The sequence below is a fragment of the Thamnophis sirtalis genome, unplaced genomic scaffold (assembly GCF_051295495.1).
Source record: "Thamnophis sirtalis isolate CommonGarterSnake01/CBP01778 unplaced genomic scaffold, rThaSir2_p1.2 scaffold_3, whole genome shotgun sequence".
NCBI classification, from domain to species: domain Eukaryota; kingdom Metazoa; phylum Chordata; class Lepidosauria; order Squamata; family Natricidae; genus Thamnophis; species Thamnophis sirtalis.
Window position 1 is genome coordinate 68,039,151 of NW_028261383.1, and position 24,725 is coordinate 68,063,875.

General features: G+C 36.5%; 1 protein-coding gene across 4 annotated transcripts in view; it reads left to right on the forward strand.

The window, feature by feature from the left end:
- BICD2 (BICD cargo adaptor 2) overlaps positions 1-24,725 on the forward strand; it is an 81,864-nt gene that overhangs the window by 50,147 nt on the left and 6,992 nt on the right. For all 4 annotated transcript variants that reach the window (XM_087709054.1, XM_087709056.1, XM_087709055.1 and 1 more), the window contains 5 exons: positions 5,747-5,959; positions 17,208-17,360; positions 19,539-19,991; positions 21,938-22,960; positions 24,170-24,321. In XM_087709054.1, coding sequence (XP_087565180.1) covers positions 5,747-5,959; positions 17,208-17,360; positions 19,539-19,991; positions 21,938-22,960; positions 24,170-24,321 — 1,994 coding nt within the window. The remainder of the gene's footprint in view (positions 1-5,746; positions 5,960-17,207; positions 17,361-19,538; positions 19,992-21,937; positions 22,961-24,169; positions 24,322-24,725) is intronic.

A 24,725-nucleotide genomic window follows, 5' to 3' on the forward strand; every position in this document is an offset into this window, starting at 1 on the left:
ACCCAAAGCAATTATAAGTTGATGGATGGCTTGTGGCTTATACGAGTGAAATAAATGGCTTGAGGGAAGTTACTTATGGACAGATGTCCAGACACAACTCAAGGGATTAAATTTAACAGCACTTTGACCATCTGGGGTCTGGGGATCACAGCCAAAAAAATACAGGAAGCCCAAGTGACTAAATGATATTGCTTCTTCCAAGTTGTACAATTAGAGGGTCTGGATTTCTTCTTTAAATCTTCAATCCCTTAGAAGCATGTCATGATCATGTTTGCCTTTCATCACTTCAGATCAGCTCTATCCCAATCTTATCCCATGTTTGCTATGAGAAAGTGATTATAATTATGCTTTAAAATTATATTCATCTCTGATTTCCTCCTATAAATGTTGTATTTGGAGCACATATTCTTCATGCAGAAGAATCCAGGTTCAAACTTTAATATTTCCATTTAATTCACTCTACACATATTAAGTGATACACTAGCTAAGATGATGGACTTTAAGACTATTTTAACCTGGTATTTAAACAAGTTAACTGCAAAATACATTTTTTGAAACCAAATTAATAGTATAGTTCCGTTTCCCTCTTAATGTGGCTTTGTTGCTTAGAGCCACGGCTTTTCCTTTTGAAATGTTTAAAAAGGTACTTAAAAAAGAAATGCAGCAGTACTGATTTGAACCTGGATCCACATGCAAAATTTATTTTATTTATTAAATGTATTTGCCAGCCATCTCATCACAGGTGACTCTGGGTGGCTGGCAGCATTAAAAGCAATAAAACCATAAAATAGATATTTCTAATAATATTAAAAATAAAAATTAAAGATTGGGAGGGAGGGAGTAGGATGTGCAGGGTGGGAGGTGGGATCTTCTGTTGGTTCATCAGCCACCTCCAGTGTGATACTCCCGCCCCACACCAACTGGCAGAACCAGGTCTTCAGGCTCTTGCAGAAGACCAGGAGGGTGGGAAGATATCTTACCCCAAGGGAAAATGTCCCAAAGGGCAGGAACCATGGCAGAGATGGCTCTTCTCCTGGACTCTGCCAGCTGAAATTCCTTGATTGATGTGGTCCACAGTATGCCTCCTCTGCTGGCATGGGTGGGGCAGGGCAGTCCCATTGGGGTGAGACAGTTCCTCGGGTAATTTGGACCCATCCTAGATGCTATTGTGTGCGAACAGCTATAATTATGTTCTATAGCTATGCAGAAATATGAATAGCAACAGAAAAAATCCTGTTCTAGGTTATTCCGGTTTTAGTTAACTTAATCCCATTAAGCCTTTTATTTGTATTAAGCTTTTTATGTATTTATCAAATTTGTATAGACCCCATCTCAGAAAGAGTAACTCTGGGAAGCACTATGATTAACAGAATGATGAGCAACCCAAGGATTACAAACTCTAAGCTAGAGAAGAATTATAGTCTACAGTTTGAACTACAGTGCCTAGTATATCTGAACCAAAAGGCTACTCTCTAAATGCGAGGCTAGATTTTATCTTTGGGAATGTTTTTTCTCTAAAGAATGCTGAGCTGATATCACATCACAGTTATTGTTGTTATTCCTCGTCCATGTCTTTCTGTAAAGATATTTCACTTCCTCAGTAGTGTGCTTTAGATTTGTTGTTCTGTAGCTTTCAAAATTCCCAGCCAACTACTTGATTGTCAGTCCCAACCATTTGGAGAGGGTTGGGTTAATGGAAAGCTGAGTTTCACTGACATTACAATGCTAAGCTAACTGAATAATTTAATATCTGAACCTCAGGAGATGAGAACAATGTAATAAAGTTTCTGCTACAATGGGAATTATATTTCTCATATTATGCTGCCTCTTTTGTAGCGTCCTTAAAAAATTACATTAAAGCCCACGGCTGAATTCAGATTGTTATCACAATTTAGCTCAGTGAGAATAACCTTTGACTCTCCCTATGTTTGTATATATCCTCCTTGGGCAAGAAGCAGGCTGCAAATATTTCTATCCTAATTAACCACAACTTGGCAACATCAACCAATGCAAAATAAACTATGATTAATATTAAATTAATGAATATTAATATTAATTAATGGGGGCAAACAAACTAGAGATGATACAGATACATCAAAACTGAGTACTGTTCTGAACCTAGCCACATTTGTTTCTATTTGCTGATCTGTTTCCACTTTTTGTTTATGTGTTCGTTTTTTATGTGGGTCTTGTACAATGCTTGTATAATTTGCTCTCTTAGTATCTTGTGATAGAATGCATATTTCTCTTTTTTTAATGTATAAATGCAGTTTCTATTCATGCTTAATGCTTGTATACCACTAGGGCGGGAAAAGATCGAAGGATTGAGAATGGAAAGAAATGTATTTAATATTTCAATTATTTAATATTAATATTTATCAGCAACTTAGTGTGCTAAGACTGAATGTAAACTCAAATGAGTTGTTTCCATGACACATAACATAAAGGAGAAATATATTTACATATTGAGAGTTGCACCTGAGTTCTACAAGTTCATAGCAGAATGCCTAAAGTAATTCTAATCAGTAGTTAATTGATTCACTTGCAATCTCATTAAAATAAGCTAGTAAGAACAACCAGTTCTTTCAAGTTTTTATAAGCTAACAACCAGTTTTTAATAGCTCAGTCATTCAACACAAACCTATTAAAATATTTAAAATGATGTTTCATTGATCTGTTGTTAAGCTTATTATAAGTATATAACTGATTGATTATTTGGTTAATAATAGGAGGTTGAGAAGTAACCTTAGAGTTGTATTTTCTTTTATATCAATTAACTTGCTGAAAACTTCCTGTAGCATTTAAAATATTTTAAAACTGCATTACATTTTTGACGGAATGAACAAAACATCACAAGAATTAAAAGATTAATAACATATTACTATGTAGTATATATGCAGACATATCAGGCATCCATGTTTCGCATGGTATATGAACACAATTTAAAAAAAGGAAAATGGTAAGCTGATTTGAATAAATTACAGGGCTTTTCAAAATATTTTGTTCTGTTAATTTTTAGCTAAATACATTTCCCAAAATATTAAATATAATTGTTCTAGATAAAGATGTTTTAGGCTTCAAAACTATTTTGCGATAGCAAACCTTATGTTCAGCATTTGTAGTTGAATAAATTTATAATGCTGTATCTATTTAGATGGCTAAAATAAAAATTATGATTGCAGAGTTTATTACCATGTTATTGAGATTTTTTCTCAAAAACATTTTGCCAAAATTGTAATAAAAAGCATCTGGTGAGGATCCTATTGGAGGCAGTTATAACTTGCCCTTAGTAATACATAACAAGACATTCATTCCTTTAAAAAGACAAAAAAACTATACAATTTGTATATATTTTATATTTATACCTGCTTATTAAGAAATCATAAATGATTTGAAATTTAAATTCATTTGCTATTAAAATCTTCCAGAATAAAAAAAATATAATTGAATTTGCTCATTGTTCCTTATAATAACAAAAAAAAAATATTCAGTTAATTAATGTTTTACTCCAGTTCTTGTGAAAGGTGGAACACCCATTCCTTTTTAACACAATTACCAAGAATCATTTACATATGCATGAGAGATGCATATATGACTCCATATAAAATAATGGGTTGAGAGTAATTTTTCAGTTTTTCAATTCACAATTGTGTCTCACAAAATAAACAACAAAGTATACATGGAAAATGCTTGTATAGCATGAAACTGACTGCATCAGTGGATCAAAAAAGGATTGGATTTCCCCTTAAGATTTGTTTTTAATAATAACAAGATAAAAGTCGTAAAATAAATAAATAAAAGAGAACTTGTTTCTTTTTCTGTACTGTTCTGATTCTTCAAATTATGCCTGTGGTATAAGAGATCTACTGGCCAACTGGTGATTAATTAATTAATTGTTGAATTGTTCTGATGAGAATGAGATTAGCTCATCTTCCAATATCAGTTGACCCTGTCCTGCTTGTGAAGGTGAATTTAATTTTTGGAGCAGAATATAAAAATTAGTTGCCATTTCTTTATTGGGTTCTGATGAATTGATAATATTATGTGCCATGGTAATACAATGTCTGCAAAAAGAAAAGCGAACTCGGAGACATCAGGAATTCAGTAGTACAGCCTTAAGCAACATACATTTTTATTACTGACTTTTTTCTCCTCCCATGAACCATATTTAATATTTCTTCTCATCTATGAGAAGCTGATCATGGGAGAGTGACCTCTCAGTGATATACAGTAGTTCATAGCATAATTTGGCTGCCCAAGCTGCCAGTAGAAGGAAATGATCCATGAAGGAGGCCATCTATAATAATGGTAGATAAATATAGGAAATGGGAGGCTGTCCTAGACTAAAATAGTATGGAAGAGAATACTTTGTCAGCAAAAACAAAGTGATAATATGTGTAAGATTGGGAAAACAGGATTTTGATTGATGGAATATTTAATTATATTCGAGTGGTGTTGACTTAGTGACCACAGAAATAAACCTTCAATGAAATAAAATATTTGTAGCTCAGGGGTTGAAATGAGGGGTCCTTGGTGCTCTCTGAGCTTGGTTGGAGGGTTTTTTTTTTTTTTTTTTTGCAGACATTTGATTATGCAAACTGGGAAAAATTGATTAGTGCTAGAACTGATGATGTCGATGGAGAGTCTCAGCAATCCAGGTCATGGAAGGTCAAGCTGAAGAATTTTCTTGGATGAGAAGCGAAACGTCTTCAAAAAAAAACCCCAAAAAAACCAAAAAAAAAACCCAAGAAAGCCCAGTTACCTCTGGAAAAAAAGCATCTTTGGGATAGCACTGTTGATGTTACCTAGTTTGCGTAATTAAATGTCTGCAAGAAAATAACCAAAATCAGAGAGCACAAGGACCCCTCAGACCTTCTCAAGGATGATTTGTCCCCTACCTGCCTGAAGCAACTGTTAATATTCTGACCAAAGGTGTACATTTATTTCCTTTTTTTTTCAGGGAAAGTGGGAATGTGTTTGCCCAAAATTTGCAACCTCCTTCAATTGTGCCTGTCTTCCCCACTTTTTAAAACTCCTGCTCTAAGTTATATGGAGAAAGATTTAATTCATTTGTTTTATCCTTATAACTCTCCTTGCGTTAATTGTACATATTGGCAGGTATATTTATCAAAAGAGTTACATTAATTTGCCAATATAGCCATAATTGCTATTTAAAAGACAAAAAAATTGAGTTAGTCATCAAAAAATAACAAAACCGATCTGTTTGGTACATATAAAGAGAAATTTTGGCTTGACTGCCTCTGAGGTGACTTATATGCTTATATGATGAATATATGCTTCAAATGGGACCTTGTGGATTCTATTTATTGCCGTTAATGTTTGACTCTTATCTCAGTACTATATTCATAAAATCAAACTGATTTAATTAAAGAGCCTATTGTGATCTTATAATAGAACTATTGAAAGTAGTCTATAAAATGTATAAGATTTGCTTCTTTTTAAAATACCACAAATCTGAGAATGCAAGCTTTTTTTAAAAAATCAGCTCAGATATTGCTTTTATATATGCCATTTTCTCTTAGCTAATCTCTCTTGAAAAGGACATTTTTATCTGTGTATCTGTCTGTCTTCCTAAAATATATTGTTGCAGTTTCATGGATAAAGACATTGGCCTGCTTAAATCTTTTCCTAAGGTACAATAAACATGCATTCTGCAAAATGTTATTTAATTTTTGATGATGAGGACGACAACAACAACGACAACCTGCTTTGATTTCTGTTCCAGGCTTTTGGTCAGGCTCATACCAACCACAAGAAAGTAGCAGCAGATGGAGAGAGCAGGGAGGAGACTCTGATACAGGAATCTGCCACAAAAGAAGAATACTACATGAAAAAGGTTATGGAACTGCAGACGGAACTCAAGCAGCTGAGGAATGTTCTTGCCAATACCCAGTCTGAAAATGAACGCCTAAATTCAGTTGCCCAGGAGCTGAGAGAGGTGAGCATTTTTAAGCAGCAATGGTTGAATGGAAAAGCCTTTGAACCTGAACAGTTGCATTCCCTTGGAAGAGGTAGTTATGTGGCAGGATATTCCGAAATTAGAAGTATTTGGAACCATTTCTCAGTTTTATGATTTGCTGTTCTGTCATATAGCAGCACTGAAGATAGTTGTTATACAAATATAAGCCTAAGTGTTAATAGGTATCCTTTCTGGGCTTAAGGCTGACCAATACAACATACTTTTTTCATTGCTTTTCTGTGCAAAGGAAAAAAAAAACGAAAAGAAAAGAGTCTGAGACGTAAGATTGAAAGGGATGGTGGGTCAGGTGAGTGGATGGAAGGACAAATGTGCACCTGCCTCATTCCGTATACATACAGGACTGAGATTTTACACTTGTGCATATCCTAAATGTTATGGGTGTGTTAAATGTTAAGTCTTATTTAATTATACAGATAGTTCTCATTTAGCAACCACAATAGCAATTAAGCCAGGTAGTCACTAAATGAAACTGCACCTGTGCTTAAAATCTTATTTCAGCTTTCTTTTGCTTGACAGACTTGACAAAGGTCATTAATATCAGGATTGGTTGCATCACCATCATAACTGAATGATCACTAAACAAGGATTACCTACACTCAGAAGTATATGGTGTATGAACAGAGTTTATCCAATAGATGAGAATGTTTGTAGGTCAGGGTTCAACTTGAAGTCCTTGAAACTTTGTGAGTTTGGTTGTTTTCGCGCAACAATGTCACCCTTCCCCCAAGGCAGATGCCCCAAAATTCAGTGAGGGAGAATAAGGTCCTTGCATCATTGCACTTGCCATCTTTTGCTTTTATTTTTAATGTTTTATTGATTTGATTACAATTTCTTTGCTTGTTTGTGAGCCGCCCAGTCAATGATAGCCAAGAGGCATGTAAGTTTAATAAATTATTATTAATATTGATATTGTTTCTGTTTATAGCTCCATTAGTGAAGCTTCTGTTGAGTGCTTAATTGCCTCATGGTTGTCACAAGAATAGTCTTTCTCTCTTATGTTTTCTAGCTATCCTCAATTCTTATCCTTTTCCCTCTGTCCTGTGTTCAATTATCTTTTATTTTATTCCTCCATCCCCCAAAATACTCCCTTGGCTTTTTGGCCGCCTTCCTTTATAAGGAAACGGCGGCATCTTCACTGCCGCCGCATGGCTTTTTCTGTGACTTCCAAACAGAGTCTTCTAGCAGTGGCCACTCTGGGTGTACGCTTTATGGTTGTGGGCCAGCTGCCGGCAGAGCATACAACCATAGAACGTACTCCCAGAGAGGCCACTGCTGCAAGACTCGGAATGGAAGCTGCAGAAAAAGCTATGCGGCGGTAGCAGCAGAGGTGCCCTGGCTCTGCGGGGAGAGCTGGGCCAGGGCATCGTGAGGCTGGGAGGCACATGAGCGAGAGTGGAACAGGCACTGACGTAACCACCCCTCTCCAGCCATGCAGAGCGCCATTCACTGGCATTTCGAAGGCGCCAAGTCGTGGGAGCCAGGCGGCGGTGAACAGGCACTCACGCGGCTTGGCGATGCCTCTAGGTGAGTGAATGGTGCTGTGCCCGGCTGGAAAGGGGGTTTGCTGTGTGGCTGCTCATGAGCGTGGTCGCTTCATGGCTGCTGTGTTGCACTGCTGCAACAGCACAACACAGCCATTCGCCCATGAGGCTGTGCCCGGCTCTTTGGGAGCCCGCTCGGAAGAGAGCAGCCGCCCGGCAACCCCAAAACAATAAACCCTTCCCTCATAATAAGGCCCAAGCCATATTTTGTGGGTAAAAAGAAAATAAGACCCTGTCTTATTTTGGGGGAACCATGGTAAGTCTAAGTGCTATTGCTAGAAGAGTTTGTACTTCAACCCCATTTTTAGTTCAACACTTAGTTAACGGAAGTTGGAAAGGAGAATTACTGAATAGGCCTAGCTGATTTATTTGAAGCTCTCCATTGGAGAAAAAAGTATTGCAGAAGTGCTGAAAAGAGCTGCCTCTTATTGAATAAAGCCTTCAGTAAAGCCTCAGATTATAGATGCTGTGATTTTCCCATTTTGGGAGAACGTTAGGAGCAAAATGAGTATTAAAACTTCCATTCCACTTGATCCCAAGGCACTAAGATCAGCTATAGATGACTTCCAGGTCTCTTGGACTCACAATTCAATGACCAGAAGTAGCATCTCGATTATGAGCTAATCTCTGAGGGAAATATAGCTGCTTCCTTCTTTTAAATTTTAATTAAAGACATTTCTGTTTTAGAACCAACCTACATTTTAGATGGTCTTTTATAAATATATTGTCTTGTCTGATGGGTAATCATGGTTGATTGTTTCATTTGCTTAAAACTGTTTTTATTCCCTTATACACATTTTTGGATGCCTTTAGCAGGAAGAGGGCTAAAAATAAAAGTTAATGATAATATTTTGCCTTTTAAAAATCCTTAAACCTGCACCATTCTTTGTGTTTATGTGTGCATATGTGTGTGTGTTTATGTGGGGTTTTTTAAATTTAAGATGGGCGTGTTTGGGATTTTTTTGTTTGGGTGTTTAGGGTTTCAATATTTTTAATAACATCGTGTTTTAGGATTTTTTAAAATGGATTTTACAGCATAAGATGTTATCCAATGTGGTTGTGGGAGAGTCCAAGAATGTGTAAACTTTTCCTTTCTGCCCAGAGACTGGGTCATCAAATTGTAGCCATGCCTCCAGGCTTCTCTGTCTGGCTCCAGTTTGACTCAGTCTTGCCTGAGAGAGACATATATATTTTTGGCTGGAGGACTTTCAATATTCTTGGACTCTCCATCAACCAGATCTTTCAGACTCAGCTGGTATCTGCAAAGGACTCAGGGTCTGTACCTGTGCGCATCTACCGCTCGCCACCCTGCGAGCTCAGAGCTCATTTGGTGCACTGGTTCTTGTTCTTCCTGCCGCTATTAGAGCTGCCAGCCACATTTTCATGGCCAGGGCCTCCCGTTTATTGGCGGCTGCCTCAGGATTCCCCTGACTACCTTCCTGGGAAAATCCAAAATTCTATTTTATTTTAGAAATGAACTCTTTTTTTAAAAAAAGGAAAGAAAGCTGGGGGTTTGGGATCACCTCTCTACCTGCAACTTTCTCCTTATTTGTTGTCATCTATGAAGAAGATTTTAAACTGTAACTGGTTAAATTAATTGAGCATCTACTTTTCTGCTACACCTACGTTTTCTTAACATATAGAACTGCAACTCCCCTTTGAAGATGTTTGTTCTTGTATTGTGTATAGGTATGAGTGCATAGAAGGATAATATATTTTTTAAATAGGTATGATACAAAAGATTACTTTTAAATCACAGCTGTTTCATTTTCATTTGTTCCTGTTCAGACATGCTGATAGGGTGGTTTCTAAATATGAATGTAGCTCTTCATATTTGCTGGCTCAACAAATTCTATCTCATGTGATCATTCTAAAAAATGCATGTCATTTTATGTTTCATTATTCAGAGCAGGCTGTAGTTCAGTGAGCAAAGTAGATAATTTGCATGTAAGTAGTTCCAGGTGCATTTCCCAGTATCTCTGGGTCCAGTTGTGTAAAAAGTGTGTAAAAGCCTGAAGCATTGCAGCTGATCACTGTTGACTGAGGTAGAATGGACCAATAATCTGATTTGATTTAAGACAAGGTTTTTTTAAATATTTCTGTGTTTCGTTTAAGTAAGAGTGAATTGCAGAAACTTAGGCTAATATGGTTGCTGCTCCATAAAGCAGATATGTGGATTGTTTCCAGAAAGAATAGCTCTTTCATTTTAGATTACCGTGAAAAATTTGATAGTTCTATACTTTATATCATTTAGGAACACAAAATAATTGTAAAGGTTTTTGCTGTCAGACTTTTAGAGGAAGGTATGGCCAGATGAAGACATAGGAAGTTTTGGGCATTACTCTTGTTTTCAGCAATCTAGCTTGGCACAGTTGAGCTAGTACTTGTAAATTATTTCATTGGTTCCTCCTTTCATAAGTTTGTGTTCTTCCCTCTCACGTGTTTATTATGTCAGAAACAAGAGATTATAACACAAATGCAGTAAGTTCGCCATCACCATTTCCAGAAGCATATCTGGATTTTCTTCATCCTTTGCAAGTGAGTGAGGTATTAAGATGGCCATGCACTAAATTTTCAGGTTTTGTTCCCTGCCCATTCTTCCCTCAGTTTATAATCAGAATCTCTAAATAGATAAAAAGAAATTCTGCTTTTGTATAAAATGAATTAAAGATTTTTGCCCCTGTCCCACAAAGTCCTGTAAGACTATAGTCCAAGGGTGTCCAGCCCTCAGCCCATGAGTCTCATTTGGCCCTGTACAGCTAGTAATGTGGTCCCATAAGATTATGGGTTCTATTATTATGTCACATTATGTGGTTCTATATTATAAAAATTATATATAGTTTATATATAGTCCAAGACAATTCTTCTTCACTCAGCTAAGCCAAAAGGTTGGACACCAATGTTTTAAGCCAGTGATGGTTAACCTTTTCAGCACCGAGTGCCAAAACTGGAGCATGCATGTGCACACTGGAACCCAGAAGAAAGCATGCACGCAGCAGCCACCTGCTATTCCGGGTTCCTTCGCACGTATTGTGCCAGACAACTGGCCTGGCGTGCATGCACACCGGACTGCTGCTCTTTTCTGGGTTCTGGCATGTGCCGGCAAGCAGGCCAGCTGGTCTTCATGTGAAGAGGTTCTGCGTGCCATAGATTCACCATCACGGCTCTAGGCTGTGATTTCTTCTCAATTAATCTTTCTGCATTTATTTGGTTTATACATAAAAATAATTCCAAAAGAAATCTACAGCTAGGAAAGGAAGAAAGGTGATGGGAGAAATGTGGATTCTGTTTAGGAAGATGGTGATGGACTGTATACAGCTTCTATTCCCCGCCCTCCCAATTCAACCAATATTATTTCCAGCAATTGTTTATTTTTAGGTTCCAGTGCTGTCACCATAGTAGCCAGCTAAGCTTCTTGTTAGACCCTCATCTGCCTACATTGGCTGTCTGGGGCTTTTCTCTATATACACAGTAGCCTGATTGTTCCAGGTCTCCAAAGTTCTCATAAGCACCTGCCTGAGCTTCATTGCTAAGGAGATAAAATTCCTAAAGTTGCAGTGTCACTTAGGGTTCCAATAGGATGTGTAACTAAAATGCTTGAGTCCTTTAACGTTTCATTAATTTCTTGTTTGTGCTCTCTCAGAAAGTGTTCAGCCAACAGAGAACAAAAAACCAAACATACATACACTGTACTACAGAGAGAGAGAGGGAGGGAGAGGGAGAAAATGTGAATCTTAATTTGCAATTGGAAAACCTACACTAAAAGCAGCATGTTCGGAGAGTATACCATTACAGTTATTTAAGGATAATTAAATAATTGTTATTGTAAAAGATGAGACGAAGCAACAAGCTTCTTTCAATGTCGCTAATACTGAGAATGTGGCAGGCAATAATTTAGATGAATTAATTTTTGTGCTCTGAATGAAAAAGAAACTGTATTGTGGAATGGAGGATTTATTAATAACTCTAGTAATTTGTAACATTTTCTAAGGTTTTTTTATAGACAGGATTTTGTCTCCAATATTAATAGAACATTGCCCATCTGGAAAATGTGACCAAAGGGATATGAAGAAGATGACTCATTTCCTTTGACAATTCAGAATAAAAGTCCAGGCTTGCCTTAATTGTAACACATGAAGTATATGATATATAATTGAATTATATGATGCTCATGAATCATATACCTAGGGAACACACTTAGAAATCATAGATCTACTTCTTCATGATAAGGAAAAGGCTGTGCCAGATACAAATAACTCTGAACACAAGCAGCTAGACTTCAGTAAGTTAAAAAACCAAAGATTTTTGAAGAATTTACCAAAAAAATAGTCTTGGAAGGAAAAGAATAAGAGGTAGCTAAATATGAACAGGATAATTATCTAGGCATCAAGAGTTTATTTTATATACTGTAGATCGCTCTTAACTTTTATAATTGAGCCTGAAATTACAGTCATAAGTTATTGCAGTTATTAAGTGAGTCATCCTATGATGTGATCCAATTAGGGATATTAGCTTGTGGAAGATCAGTTGCTCCTAACAACATAAGTACCACAAATTACTGTACTTCATTTGTTATTTAATTTCTTCCAAATTTTTGTAACTCAGTGGCCATTATTTTCCCAGGATTGTCTATATTTTTTAAAAGTGTATTTAATTGTTATTTGAGGGCTTTTTACAATTTAATTTATTTTCAGTGATTCTTTTCTTATAATGCATTCAAAATATTTCAGCTTAGCCTCAGTATTAGTGTTTGCAATGTGTAGCATGTGTTTTCTTTAGTGTCAAATAATTTTTTGTACTTTAGGTTCAAGGCATTCTCAATAATTTATTCCACTACCAATCTAATAACATCTGTTTTTATCTTTATTTTCAGCCTTTTTGATGATCTAGATTTTGCAGCTATATGATAAAATTGAAAACAATGACCTTCAGAATATGTTCCTTTGGTACTTCTGCATTCTTAACCTTTTGTGTAAACTTGTAGTCTTTCTGCCTAGTAACAAATTGCTATATTTGTTCTCCACCTGTTGGCATAAGGTTGCCATTGCCTGTTAGCATAACCTAAAAGCTCTTCTTTAACCTAGATGTATCAGACTGACATTTCTACTCCTTTTCATTGCCTTCATCAAGTGATTCCTCACTTCCAGCCCTCCAATTTGTACCAGTAATGCTTCTGATGTCTTATCCATCGGTGGTGATAAGAATCAGTAGAGCTTTTGCATTGGATTTTAAATTATACTGTGTAGGTGAATCCAGCCACATCCCAGCTCTTGAATGTCAAATAATGTGGCTGTGGGGCTACTTCCAGCAATAATGCTAGCTGCAGACATTCTGTCTCCTGCTGGGAGCGGGGGCCTGGGAAAATCCCTCTAACCATGCCCACTAAATCCAGAGTTTAAGGGAGGATTCCCCAGCCCTTGGTCCATGGGCTGGCACAGAGCCACGACATGCCAGAAACCAGGCCATGCAAAGATGCAAAGCCCCATCCATAGGATGCAGGTGTCACACTAAACCATGCCTCCTCGGTCCACAGAAAATTCTCTTTCCATGAAACCAGACCCTGGTGCGCAAAAGATTGGGGGCTGCTGGTTTAAGGAGTTGTATTCTATTATTCCTAATTTTAAGCTCCTTTTCAATGCATAACATTGGGAGGGACTGTTTGGTCTACAAGATCCAACCTCTATCCATTTGTTTTGTTTTTTTCACCTCCCAATTTGTCACAGTCCAGTTTGGTGGATGCCTATGATCATATTTGCTTAAAGTCATCGTGAACTGAAATGAACAATTAGGGAATCCCAAGAACTCTCTCTCTAGCTGATTAAAAGGAGAATGGAAACAAGTGACTCTAAGCAGTGGCTCACCCCTGGTTATTGCAGGTCCTGGAAGCAGTATAGGTACACTATTCCTATATTGCACTTCGGTGCAACATCCATATAAGATGGTTGTGATGGAGTTCAAATAGGAGGAAAATCCTTCCATATACCTTGAGCTCATAAATAATAATGAGATAGAAATAAATACAATATCCCCTTGCTGGAAAAGATTGCATGCCAGCATTATTGCAACTGGGTGTGCTTCCCAGTAACTGTAACCATGGATACATCCTACTGCACTGCCTGGAAAAGGAGAGATATATCAAAATAATGGCTGCAGACAAATGTCAAGACAGAAGGTCAAAGGCTCTCTTTGGGGCAAGGAGATTAACCTGAAGTAAAAACAATATCCACCCAATCTGGCATTCTCAAAAGGGAATTTAAAAAAATTACTGGCATAATTATCAGCTTTTGTTCATAAAGGAGGGAGGGAGGAAAGAAGGAAGAAAGGAAAGAAAAAGAAAAAGAAAGAGAAAAAGACAGAGAGGACAAAAGAAAGAAAAAGAAAAGAGAGAGAAAAAGAAAGAGAAAGAAAGGAAAAAGAAAGAAATTTAGTATCTTGCTCTCTTCTGTCTGAGTGAAAAGGAAACAGTCAAAATACTTAGCCTAATTGCTGTGCATATTAGAACTAGTGCAAGAAATCTACAAAAAAGTAAAAGAAAATGGTCCCGATTCATTAACTATGGAAAATGTCTGCTAAATGTTCTCATCTATCAAGAACATTTTGATAGAACATCTACTGTATCAAGAGGAAGAGTCATGGAAGCAAGTGTTATCCATTGGAACTATTTATTTCTTGGCCCCTGAATCAAGAGCAGACCCCCAATTGAATGGCTGGTTTCAGAAGGTCATTGGAGCCTGGAGTGTACACTAAATGTGGTTGTTTTTTGTATAAAATTATTATATTAATGTTTATTGCATTAATATTTGTCCTAATTAATGTTTTTATTATTATATGATTAATTTTTAATTAGTGTTTTGCACTTAGCAATGCTCTGGAGTGATGAATAAATCATTAGCCATTAGCTTTTGACATATTGTCTACAAAGCACTTTGATTTTTTCAAAAGCTTGAGTGGGCGGCTATTTTTAAATGAGAGAGCTGCTAATTGAAAACAGGCTTCTTACTACAACAGATTTTTCTTGTTAATAGGAAATTGGAAAACAACACATACCAGAGTGACTCTCAGTTTATGTTAGGATTATAATACATTTCTCAAGTTTCTGGCCATTGAAATGTAAGAACTCTGAAAATTCTGCTTTCAGTAGGGAAAAAAAATCAAGTAATTAAAAAAAGATGGGGCAAGGCTTTTCTGTTTTCAAGAATCCCTAAATACTGTCCATACAAGCACAAATGCAATGAAAGAATTTATCCGTTCAGTGCCATTGTGTAAGGTATGTATAGTAGTTAAGTGGCTCCTGAGGCCAGGTGGAGGGATCTTACTCTGATTAACAGTTCATCAGTAGAAGTCTCCATACTTTGTCATATATGGATGGAAAAGAATAATTTCAGAATAAGAGTTAAGTTCTTATTTTAAAATTAATGCATCCTATCTATCTTACAATATATACATTGTAAGTTAGATAGGAGGTACTAACTTTAAAGCAAGAACTTAACTCTTATTCTGAAATTACTCTATCTTTTAGTCTGGTATGCTAATATACAGTAAAAAGGACCAATTGCACAAGTCATCCATAATACATCTTCGAGTCATGGCTGTTACCATTTTGGATTTTATTCTGAATCAAGGCGAAATAGCCTATGCATGCTCTATTAAAAAAGAATGAGTGAAGTAGCTGAAAGATATCACCATAATTATGATTTTATATTTGTAATTTGGAGAGGGTGGAAGGAGGCTTTCCTGTGCATTCATGAATCTAATTTTCACACGATTACACCACATGATCTTTATTCCTTCAGAGGCAAATTTTATTAGAACATATATGCAAATTAATTGAGAAAGAAAGGAAATCTCTTGAAGAAAATATATCAAGGGACTGACAACCACCAAGGTTATCCTGTCTCCACATTTGTATTTCTAAATTATACATCAGCTTGAATTATTTGTATCTCATGTGTGAGAAATTTGGGAGGTTTCATTGTAATGAATATTTAAATGGACATAAATAGAATTGTGTTTTTATGGCATTATAAATGGGGCTCGTATTTTTTCTACAATGAAATTGTGAGAGTAATACCTTTGTACTGAAATTTTTATTTTATTTTATATATGTCTACAAATCTTTTCAGCTTGGAAAAATGGGTGTGTTTATCACCTGTGGAAAGGTTAATTTCAACTTTCAGGTCTGATCTGGTTGCTTAATTTAGAATAAACAAAACTAATTACAGTTATGAAGCTGCTTCTGCTTCTTATTTGAAATAAAAGAGACAATACAAGTGATTAAGCAACCTTGAAAAGGCAGGGAAAATTGTTATTGTAGTCAATCATGTTTTTTTTATGACTCCTCCCTTACTTGTATTGTGAAGACTCATCAGAGTGATGGATCTAAATTATCTACTTCATTGTTTCTCAACCTCAGCAACTTTAAGCTGTGTGGACTTCTGTTCAGAATTCCCAGCCAGCATGCCTAGTATGCACACAGTTTGAAGTTGCTTAAGGTTGAGAAACTTGAATAATCTATTGCTCAGTGTCCTTGCCAACATTCCCAAGACTCAAATTGGGAATCAAGGGTTTTTCCTGATATCTCACTTCCTTTCTTCTCTGTCTATCTTATTCATACAATTTATGTGACTATTTTACTAATAAATTGCAAAATAAGTAGTATAAACTGTTCCAGGGTTATTACTGCTTCTGAATTCCACATCACAAATGTAGCCTTGATCTAACTGTGCACCAGAGTGTCAGAGGTTCCCTTTGAAATCAATCAACTAGATCAATTAGGTCCTTTCTCCCTGAGGTGCTGAGAATCTACAGGGAACTCCAAGCTAACAAGACTTATCTGACCGCAATAACAGATTAATAGTATCCAGTTCACATCATCCTTGTCCTCAGATAAAAATAAGGTCTCCCTTTTGGTGTGTTAAATAACTGGGTCAGGCCCAGGATTGCCAGAGCAGCCATGAATTCCCGAGCCACCTTCTGCTCAGAGGAAGCAATTAAAATATATCCGTATGATCAGTCTGGGAATATCCCCTGTCAATGCAGAGCATTGATTGGGTAGGAAAGCTGCTTTGTAGAAGGGAGGCTTGTACAATAGTGACAGATATCTATAGTTTTATATTAACTCTCTGAAATATGAAATAGTACACAGTGTGATGGGAAAGACCTTGAGAGACGGATGAAGAGATGCTGCCTAGGACATGGTTAGAGCCTAGCCTGCAGCTGGAGAGTGGGCAGAGTAAAAGGCTCAAAAGAGACCCTCCCTAGCTTCTCAGGCTGTAAAAGAGACTACAGAGATTTGTACTTTCAGACTTGCAAGTTTCTATTAATGTAGCCTTACAATAAAGTAGAACTAGCTCATCCAGTCATATTTCCTGTGTAATCTACCTGGGGAGACTGACATATAGGCACTTCCAAATTTTTGTGTAAATATGTATGTGAAAAAAATTAACATTGCAAATAATATTGCCCAGAAGTTACAGAAAGTATCTCTGAACAATAAGGGAGGAATGAAACAGTTACCAAAAGCCAATTGGATTTTCCTATCATACCATACGGTTCCTAGAACATAACTGTTATTGAATTTTTATTTCCCATTCCCCACTTTATTTTGTTTTATGTGCTCTCATAGAGAAGGCAAAAAGTCTTTAATGCTGGTGCATATTTTTCAGATAAATCAAAACGTTGAGAACCAGAGAGGCCGCTTACGAGATGACATCAAAGAATATAAATTCCGGGAATCTCGCTTGCTGCAAGATTACACTGAACTTGAGGAAGAAAACATCTGCCTTCAGAAACAAGTGTCTATTCTGAAACAGAATCAAGTGAGTATTGTCAAATTATTATCTGGGCTGTTTCAGCGTTCCAAGTAATGCACCTATTTAGACAGAACTCCAAAGAAAGTCAATTCCTCAAAGAATAGTTTTATTGGATTCATCATATTGTCACAAGTGGTGAAAACCAACTCTGAAAGTTCCAGTGGTTTTCACCTAATTAAAAGTAAAAGCTTTCCCCTTTCTCCAAGTCATTAGTCACATTGTCCAATAGAGGTGCTGGCCGGTTGCTTGGTTACTCCACTCCTCCTCTCCAGCCACCTGTTGGAATTACCTTGGTTCCCACAGGAAAACATTTTGCTTTGACGGCAAAACCCCAGCTATATTCTCTCCTCCCTGTCTCCTCTTCAGGATTGTGGCAACCCTGATGCCACAAAGATGGCCTCAGCCAGGTTTGCTTCAGGGTTGACAGCATGGTTGTGTATGAGGGAAGCATGTAGCTATTATCCAGCACCTCAGATTTTAATCCTCAAAATTTCCTAGCTTTGATGCTGGGAGGAAAATGGTAAATAATAGCAGATATTGCATTGCCAGATATTTCCTTTGGTATTCACCAGGCCCTTTTAGTGAAGAAGAAATTGGAAAAGCAGCAGCTGGCTGGGTAGTAGAAGGCATCCTAGGGGGCTATCTCGCCGTATTTTTCTGCAGTTGTAATTATTTAGGAAATGGGCAACCATGTATCAGTGTGGCCATCACAAGCTTTCAAAATTTCAAAAGTGTCACAGTTTTAAAATAAAGTTGCCCCGCACTATAAAGCTTTATATGTTTTCACCTGCCTTTTGATTGCTTTTTTGCAATACATAGAACATAGAATAAAAGAATTGGAATCCAACCCCCTGCTCCAGCAGGAAGAGACCCTATATCAGTGCTGGTGAACCTTTTCGGCACCAAGTGCCAAAACAGGAGCGGGCACGTGAGGGAATGCTGGAAACCAGAAGAGCTGTTCCCTGGTGTGTTTGTGTGCGCCGGGAAGCTGAACTTTGAGTTTCCAGCATGCACATGTGTGCCAGTCACTTAATCTTCCTGTTTCTGACGCACATGCATGTGCGAAGACCAACTGGCTGGTGCACATGCCAGAAACTGGAAGCTCAGCTCCCCAGTGTGCACATTCATGCCAGGGAGCTGCTCTTCCAGTTTCCGGTGCGCACGAAGACCAGCTGGCTAGTGTGCCAGAACCAGAAAGAGCAACGGGCTACAGCTGGCATGCCCGGAAGAGATGGCTCTGCGTACCACTTCCGACATGCGTGCCATAGGTTTGCCATCACGGTCCTATATCATTTCAGACAAATAGTTGTCCACAATAGAAAGTACACAACAAAAGGAATGCCTTGTTCCCAAAGGCTTAGGACACAATTGGTTAGATCAACACCTTCTAGAGACGGCAGTGGGGTGGGGTGGGGTGGATAGCTTGCAGATGGAGATTGGAAAATCCAAATCTTAAAGATATTGTTAGAAAACAGACTATTTCCCCACTTGTATACAGAAGAGAGCCAACAGGAAAAAGTGTGTGTACACACACACACACACACACACACATCTATGCATACACAAAAACTTGAGGAGAGAAACAATTAGTCAGGGAGACAAAAAGGAACACACTGTAGGGTGGAAAAGACATTGTTTCAATCTGTTTCAGTAAAACTAACAATGAGCTTTCATCAAACTAGACACACTGGGTTCTCAGTTTTGTGTCCTAAAAACTTACAACTTTGTTGTGGCATGTGTTTATGACCTAGTATCAAATTCATTAAACACAATGATGTATTAGAAGGGTCTCTAGGATGTGTATTGTGTGTTAGGTTTGTGTAAGTTTTGTTCTTTATTTGCAGGATTTATTGAAATGAATAGAAACTGACCTGAGATTTTATATTATCTGATTTTCAAAAGTGACATGTTTTATACCATACTATAAAACTATATTATATAAAATAATTCAGAGAAAAATCCATAGGCAAGGGAGAACAAATTTTAATTAAGTGCACAAATTTATAATAACTTGCTGGTGTTGGTATTAGGGAAAGCATTACAAAAAGAGTTTGAAGCTCTACCCCATCCTTCTGTTTCTTCCTTGATTTTTTGTAGAGCTTTTACTACTTTAAGGGGAACATTTTAACATTCCTTCTTTCATGCTTGCTATCAGGTATTTTAATGACACCTTTTCTGTAACAGGTGGAATTTGAAGGGCTGAAGCATGAAATCAAAAGACTAGAAGAGGTTACAGAATTCCTGAACAGTCAGTTAGAAGATGCCATAAGATTAAAAGAGATATCTGAACGCCAGCTTGAAGAAGCCTTAGAGACCCTGAAGACAGAACGTGAACAGAAGAATAATCTTCGGAAAGAATTATCTCATTATATGAATATCAATGACTCCATGTATACCAGTCATTTGAACATCTCTTTGGACGGACTGAAGTTTAGCGATGAAACCACTGAGCCCAATAATGATGAGATTGTGAATGGCTTTGAACCAAATTGCCTGAGTAAAATCAACAATGGCAATAATAAAGCATCAACACCCAAAAAATCCGACAGCTTCCCTCCAGCCCCTAGTTTGGTGAATGATCTTCTGAGTGAGCTAAATATATCTGAAATCCAAAAATTGAAACAACAACTAATGCAAGTAAGTCTGTGTTATATATATATTCCTTAAATATGTGTATATCAATTTCCTAAAATTAAGCTTTTCCAAAAATATGTACTGGTTAGAGATTCTGTTTCATTACATGAGGTTCCTGAAATGAACTGTAGTGTTTAAGTTTGATATATCTTTGATATAGGCTCTATTTGAAATGGCAAATAGAATAGCCTGAGTTCAAAAAAGTTTGGAACATTGTAGGTCTTACTCCTTTATACACTGTTTAGGAAAATAATGCTTTCAGTTACCATAAAGTAGAAATCTATTGACATTTGAAGTCCCATTGATTACAAATTTTACTTGGACAGCCCTGATTTTTAATTTTGTAAAATTCTTGCATCACACTTGTAATTTTTGACGGTGATATCAAGATTAATTTAAATAATTTATATGTATTAGCTGTAATCTCATGAGATGGGTAAATATTCCATTTGTTTTCATAGAAATTACCCAAGTTTTAAAGTTTTATTTTAGTTTTGTAACAAAGGGGGAAATTTTTTAATAGTTAAAGGTAGAAATATATTAATTAAAAATCCAAAACCTGGATGCCCATGAGACCACATAAAAGTTTATAATGTTGACTACATTTTTAAACATTGCTGTATACTGTACAGTGTTGGGGCATTTTAAATAGTTTACTATTTAAATACGACCATTCACAATAGATAGCTTTTCTAGATTAGTTAAAGTATCATTTTAAAGAGTAAAATATTTCATGTAAATTCCAAGCGATTATTTTGTTGGAAGAAAAAGCTATTTCATTTTATATATATTTGTCCCAGGAAAAAATACAAATGAACATTACAGAAATATATCTTTACCATAATGGATAGTAGAATTTTTTTGATCATCAATTAAACTGATGTGGATTAGCTTTACTTATATAATGATTATATAATATTCAAGTAGTCCTCACTTAATGGCCATAATTGGGACTAGCAACTCCTTTGATAACTGTTGCAGTCGTAAGCAAGGCATCATATAACCATGATGGACTTACATCCTCACTTTTGATGCTGTTATTAAGCAAATCACCTGTGGTCATTAAGAGAGACATCACATGACTACAACTTTATTATCTTCATTAAATCTGCTTTTTGGAAACTGGCTATACAGCTCACAAATGGTGATCACGTGACTACAGGGATATTATAGTGTCATAAATGCAATTTACAATTACCAGTTACAAAGTTATATTTTCAATGCTGTCATAACTTCAGACAGTTGCTAAAGAGGGAAATCATTAAGCAAGGATGACCTGTTACATTTTCTGTATAATAAAGAGAAATTTAAGAAGTTGTTAAATATTGATATTTATGTATTTGTTTATATTTCATGTTTCTAAACTGCCCATCTCCTCATAGAGGAGCATTGGGTGTTTTATAAATTATTATAATTTTCAGTATTACAACATATTATTTCCATTTAGCATAGTTATCTAAACTTCACTGTTATATCATTAGAGCCACCAAAAGAACTTGAGGTTGCAATTTATTTGTGTGATCAATGATCAAGTCTAAATTCTTATACTGAGCTGTATTCTTTATTGAGGCAGAGTTATAGCAATCCATCATGAATAACAAATACAGTATGTCTACCTATGAGAATTAAACTATGTTGTGTAATATATTTATCCTTAACATCTGAATGCATTTTTAGTCCCAGTACTATAGATGCCTATAATTTGGTACATATTTCATTGTAAAACACAAAGAACAGAGAATGAATTGTACAAAGTAAGACTATAAGTTAACGATTCCAAATTCTGAAAATAATAGCTTAAACAATTTAGATTCAATAATATTTTAATAATATTCCTTGTGACATTTAGCTGTAAAGTCCAGGTGCCAAATTTAGATTTTTCACTTATGTGAGGCTCCTTTATAGGAACAGATATGAGTTCAGAGAATAATAGCTATTTTTCATTATAGGTTGAGAGGGAAAAAATGAATCTGTTATCTACGCTCCAAGAATCACAAAAACAACTAGAGAACACCCGGGGTGCACTTTCTGAACAGCATGAGAAAGTTGGCAGGCTCACCGAAAACCTCAATGCCATGAAAAAACTCCAGGTCAGCAAGGAACGTCAGTCTGCTCTTGACAATGAGAAAGAACGAGATAGCCATGAAGAAGGAGATTATTATGAGGTCGATATCAATGGCCCAGAGATCCTGGAATGCAAGTATAAAGTAGCTATGGCAGAAATCAGTGACTTGAAAGAGGAACTTAAAGCTCTAAAGGCTAAATATGAGGAATGTGAATCCAAATACGAAGAGGATAAAAGCAGGTACGAGACAGAAAATCAAGCCCTGACGGAAAAGATCACTTCTTTGGACAAATCTAGTAGACAAGATAGGGACCAGGTTATCAGACTGGAGAAGGAACTCAGGAAAGTCACTGATGTTGCTGGGGAAACCCAGGGCAGCCTTAGTGTAGCCCAAGATGAACTGGTCACCTTCAGTGAGGAATTAGCCAACTTGTATCATCATGTATGTATGTGCAACAATGAAACCCCCAACAGAGTGATGCTAGATTACTACAAACAGGGCAAAGGAGGACATACCAGTCCAGAGGTCAAAGGCCACAGATCACCAATCCTGCTTTCTAAAGGTTTATTGTCGATAGACTTAGGAAAACCAGAAACTGGGAGTGGTGAAAGCAGTCCTTCACCAGTTTCATCCCTCCCTTCACCAGTATCTGAAGTATCCCGGAAGGAACCTATGAATGTTTACAACCTGATTGCCATAATCCGTGATCAGATCAAGCATTTGCAAGCAGCAGTAGATAGAACAACTGAACTGTCACGACAGCGGGTGACTACCCAGGAACTTGGGCCAGTAGTGGACAAAGATAAAGAGGCACTTATGGAAGAAATTCTGAAGCTGAAGTCTTTGCTAAGCACCAAGAGAGAACAGATTGCAACACTGAGGACTGTACTAAAGGCCAACAAACAGGTAAGATTTAAACTACACAGAGAAAGGATTCAAACACACACAAAATCCAGAAATGTAATTACAGTAGCTTACTCATTGCTCTTTTTGTAAGAATCAATTGCTATTTTATCCCCCAGCTCTTAATATAATTGACATTACATTACACAGAATGTGGCTCAATATGGTATCATAGAAACATATTCCCAGAAGGTCCATCATCCTCCCTGTTGGAAGAAAGGTTCTTCTATAATCAATTTTTCTTAATTCTTACGACTTTTGGGTCAGTCTCTCTGCATAGCCATATTTTTTATTGTATTTTGCTAGTCTGAATGAAATAAACAAATCTATCACAAAGCTACTTTTGGATTATTATGTATGCCTAAATTGAGCCATCTAAATTGAAAGTAACAAACTAGAAAAGATGCGGAGAAGGGCAAATCTCTTTTGACAAATAGTAATTAAAGAAAAAGTTACTAAGGATAAGGCAACACCAAAATGTATAAATTTCTGTATAATGAGGGTAAAGTGGTTATAAATAAACATCCCCCCATTTTTTTTGGCAACCTACATAGCTTAATCATTGCTTAGATGGCTTTAAGGCAAAATTAGACATTTCATAAAGGATAGATTTATCAGTGAGTAGTCTGAGCAACAACAAGAACATTATGTCACTGAATAGAAGTTGTCAGAAAAGAAATAAAGAATATTGGTTTGTGTGCTTCTTGAAGACATTTTGTTATTATTGTTTTATAAAGTAGGAAATTAAGAAAGCTTCACAGTATCAGGATTCATTTCTCTTTCCTTGTTCCTTAATCCCATCAGTGTAGGTGGTAGAAGCAGCAATGTTGGAAGGAGTAGGCTGGTGAAAATCAAAGCGGTAAGATGGTGGAAGAAGCATTACAACAGAAATCTTTTTGTTTGTGCTGTGTTTTTTTGACACTTCCATTGCAGACATCATTGGGAAGAAGGACTTGGGTAAAATGTTACTATTAAAAGGCTATTCCCCAATGAACTCCTATCAGAAACAATTTGTTTCTTCTTAGATTTACATATCAAAAGTATCTTCAGAAATAACAAATTGTATTTTAATTGTTCATTGGATTAATTGCCTGTATTATCAAGTCTTTGTCTGGGTTTGTGAATACATTAACATCCTCTTTATTTGACTGGCTTATAGAAGCTTATAATAATTGTGAATCTTTTCTTTTGTTTATTTTGGGAAACAACCAGACAGCAGAAGTTGCCCTTGCAAACTTGAAAAGCAAATATGAAAATGAAAAGGCAATGGTTACAGAAACAATGATGAAGCTGCGCAATGAACTGAAAGCTTTAAAAGAAGACGCTGCTACTTTCTCTTCTCTGAGGGCCATGTTTGCTACCAGGTAAAATTTAGCAAAAGACGGTTATAGCAAATAAAATTGTTTTGTACATTTATAGCAGTCATCTGCTGTGGACAAGCATCGTTATGAAAAATATTTGCTAACTGCTATGAGAAATGAATGGTTACTGGGATGGAAGACATAATGAAGGAGCTTATTGCCAAGAAGGATTGGACAAACACTGATGAGTGGAATAATATTGAATGTTATTAGATAAAATTTGATATCGTATATGTCTAAATCACATAATTTTTAAAAAATCACATGGGAGAAAAGTTGCTGAGTGAATTAGGTTTTCCTCACCATTATTGGAACCTTTTCAGTAAAACAGTGGCATTCTCTTGAGATAGTTCACAGCTTGTCATCTGGATCAAGATATTAATGGGTGGCATTTGAATAAAAGGTTG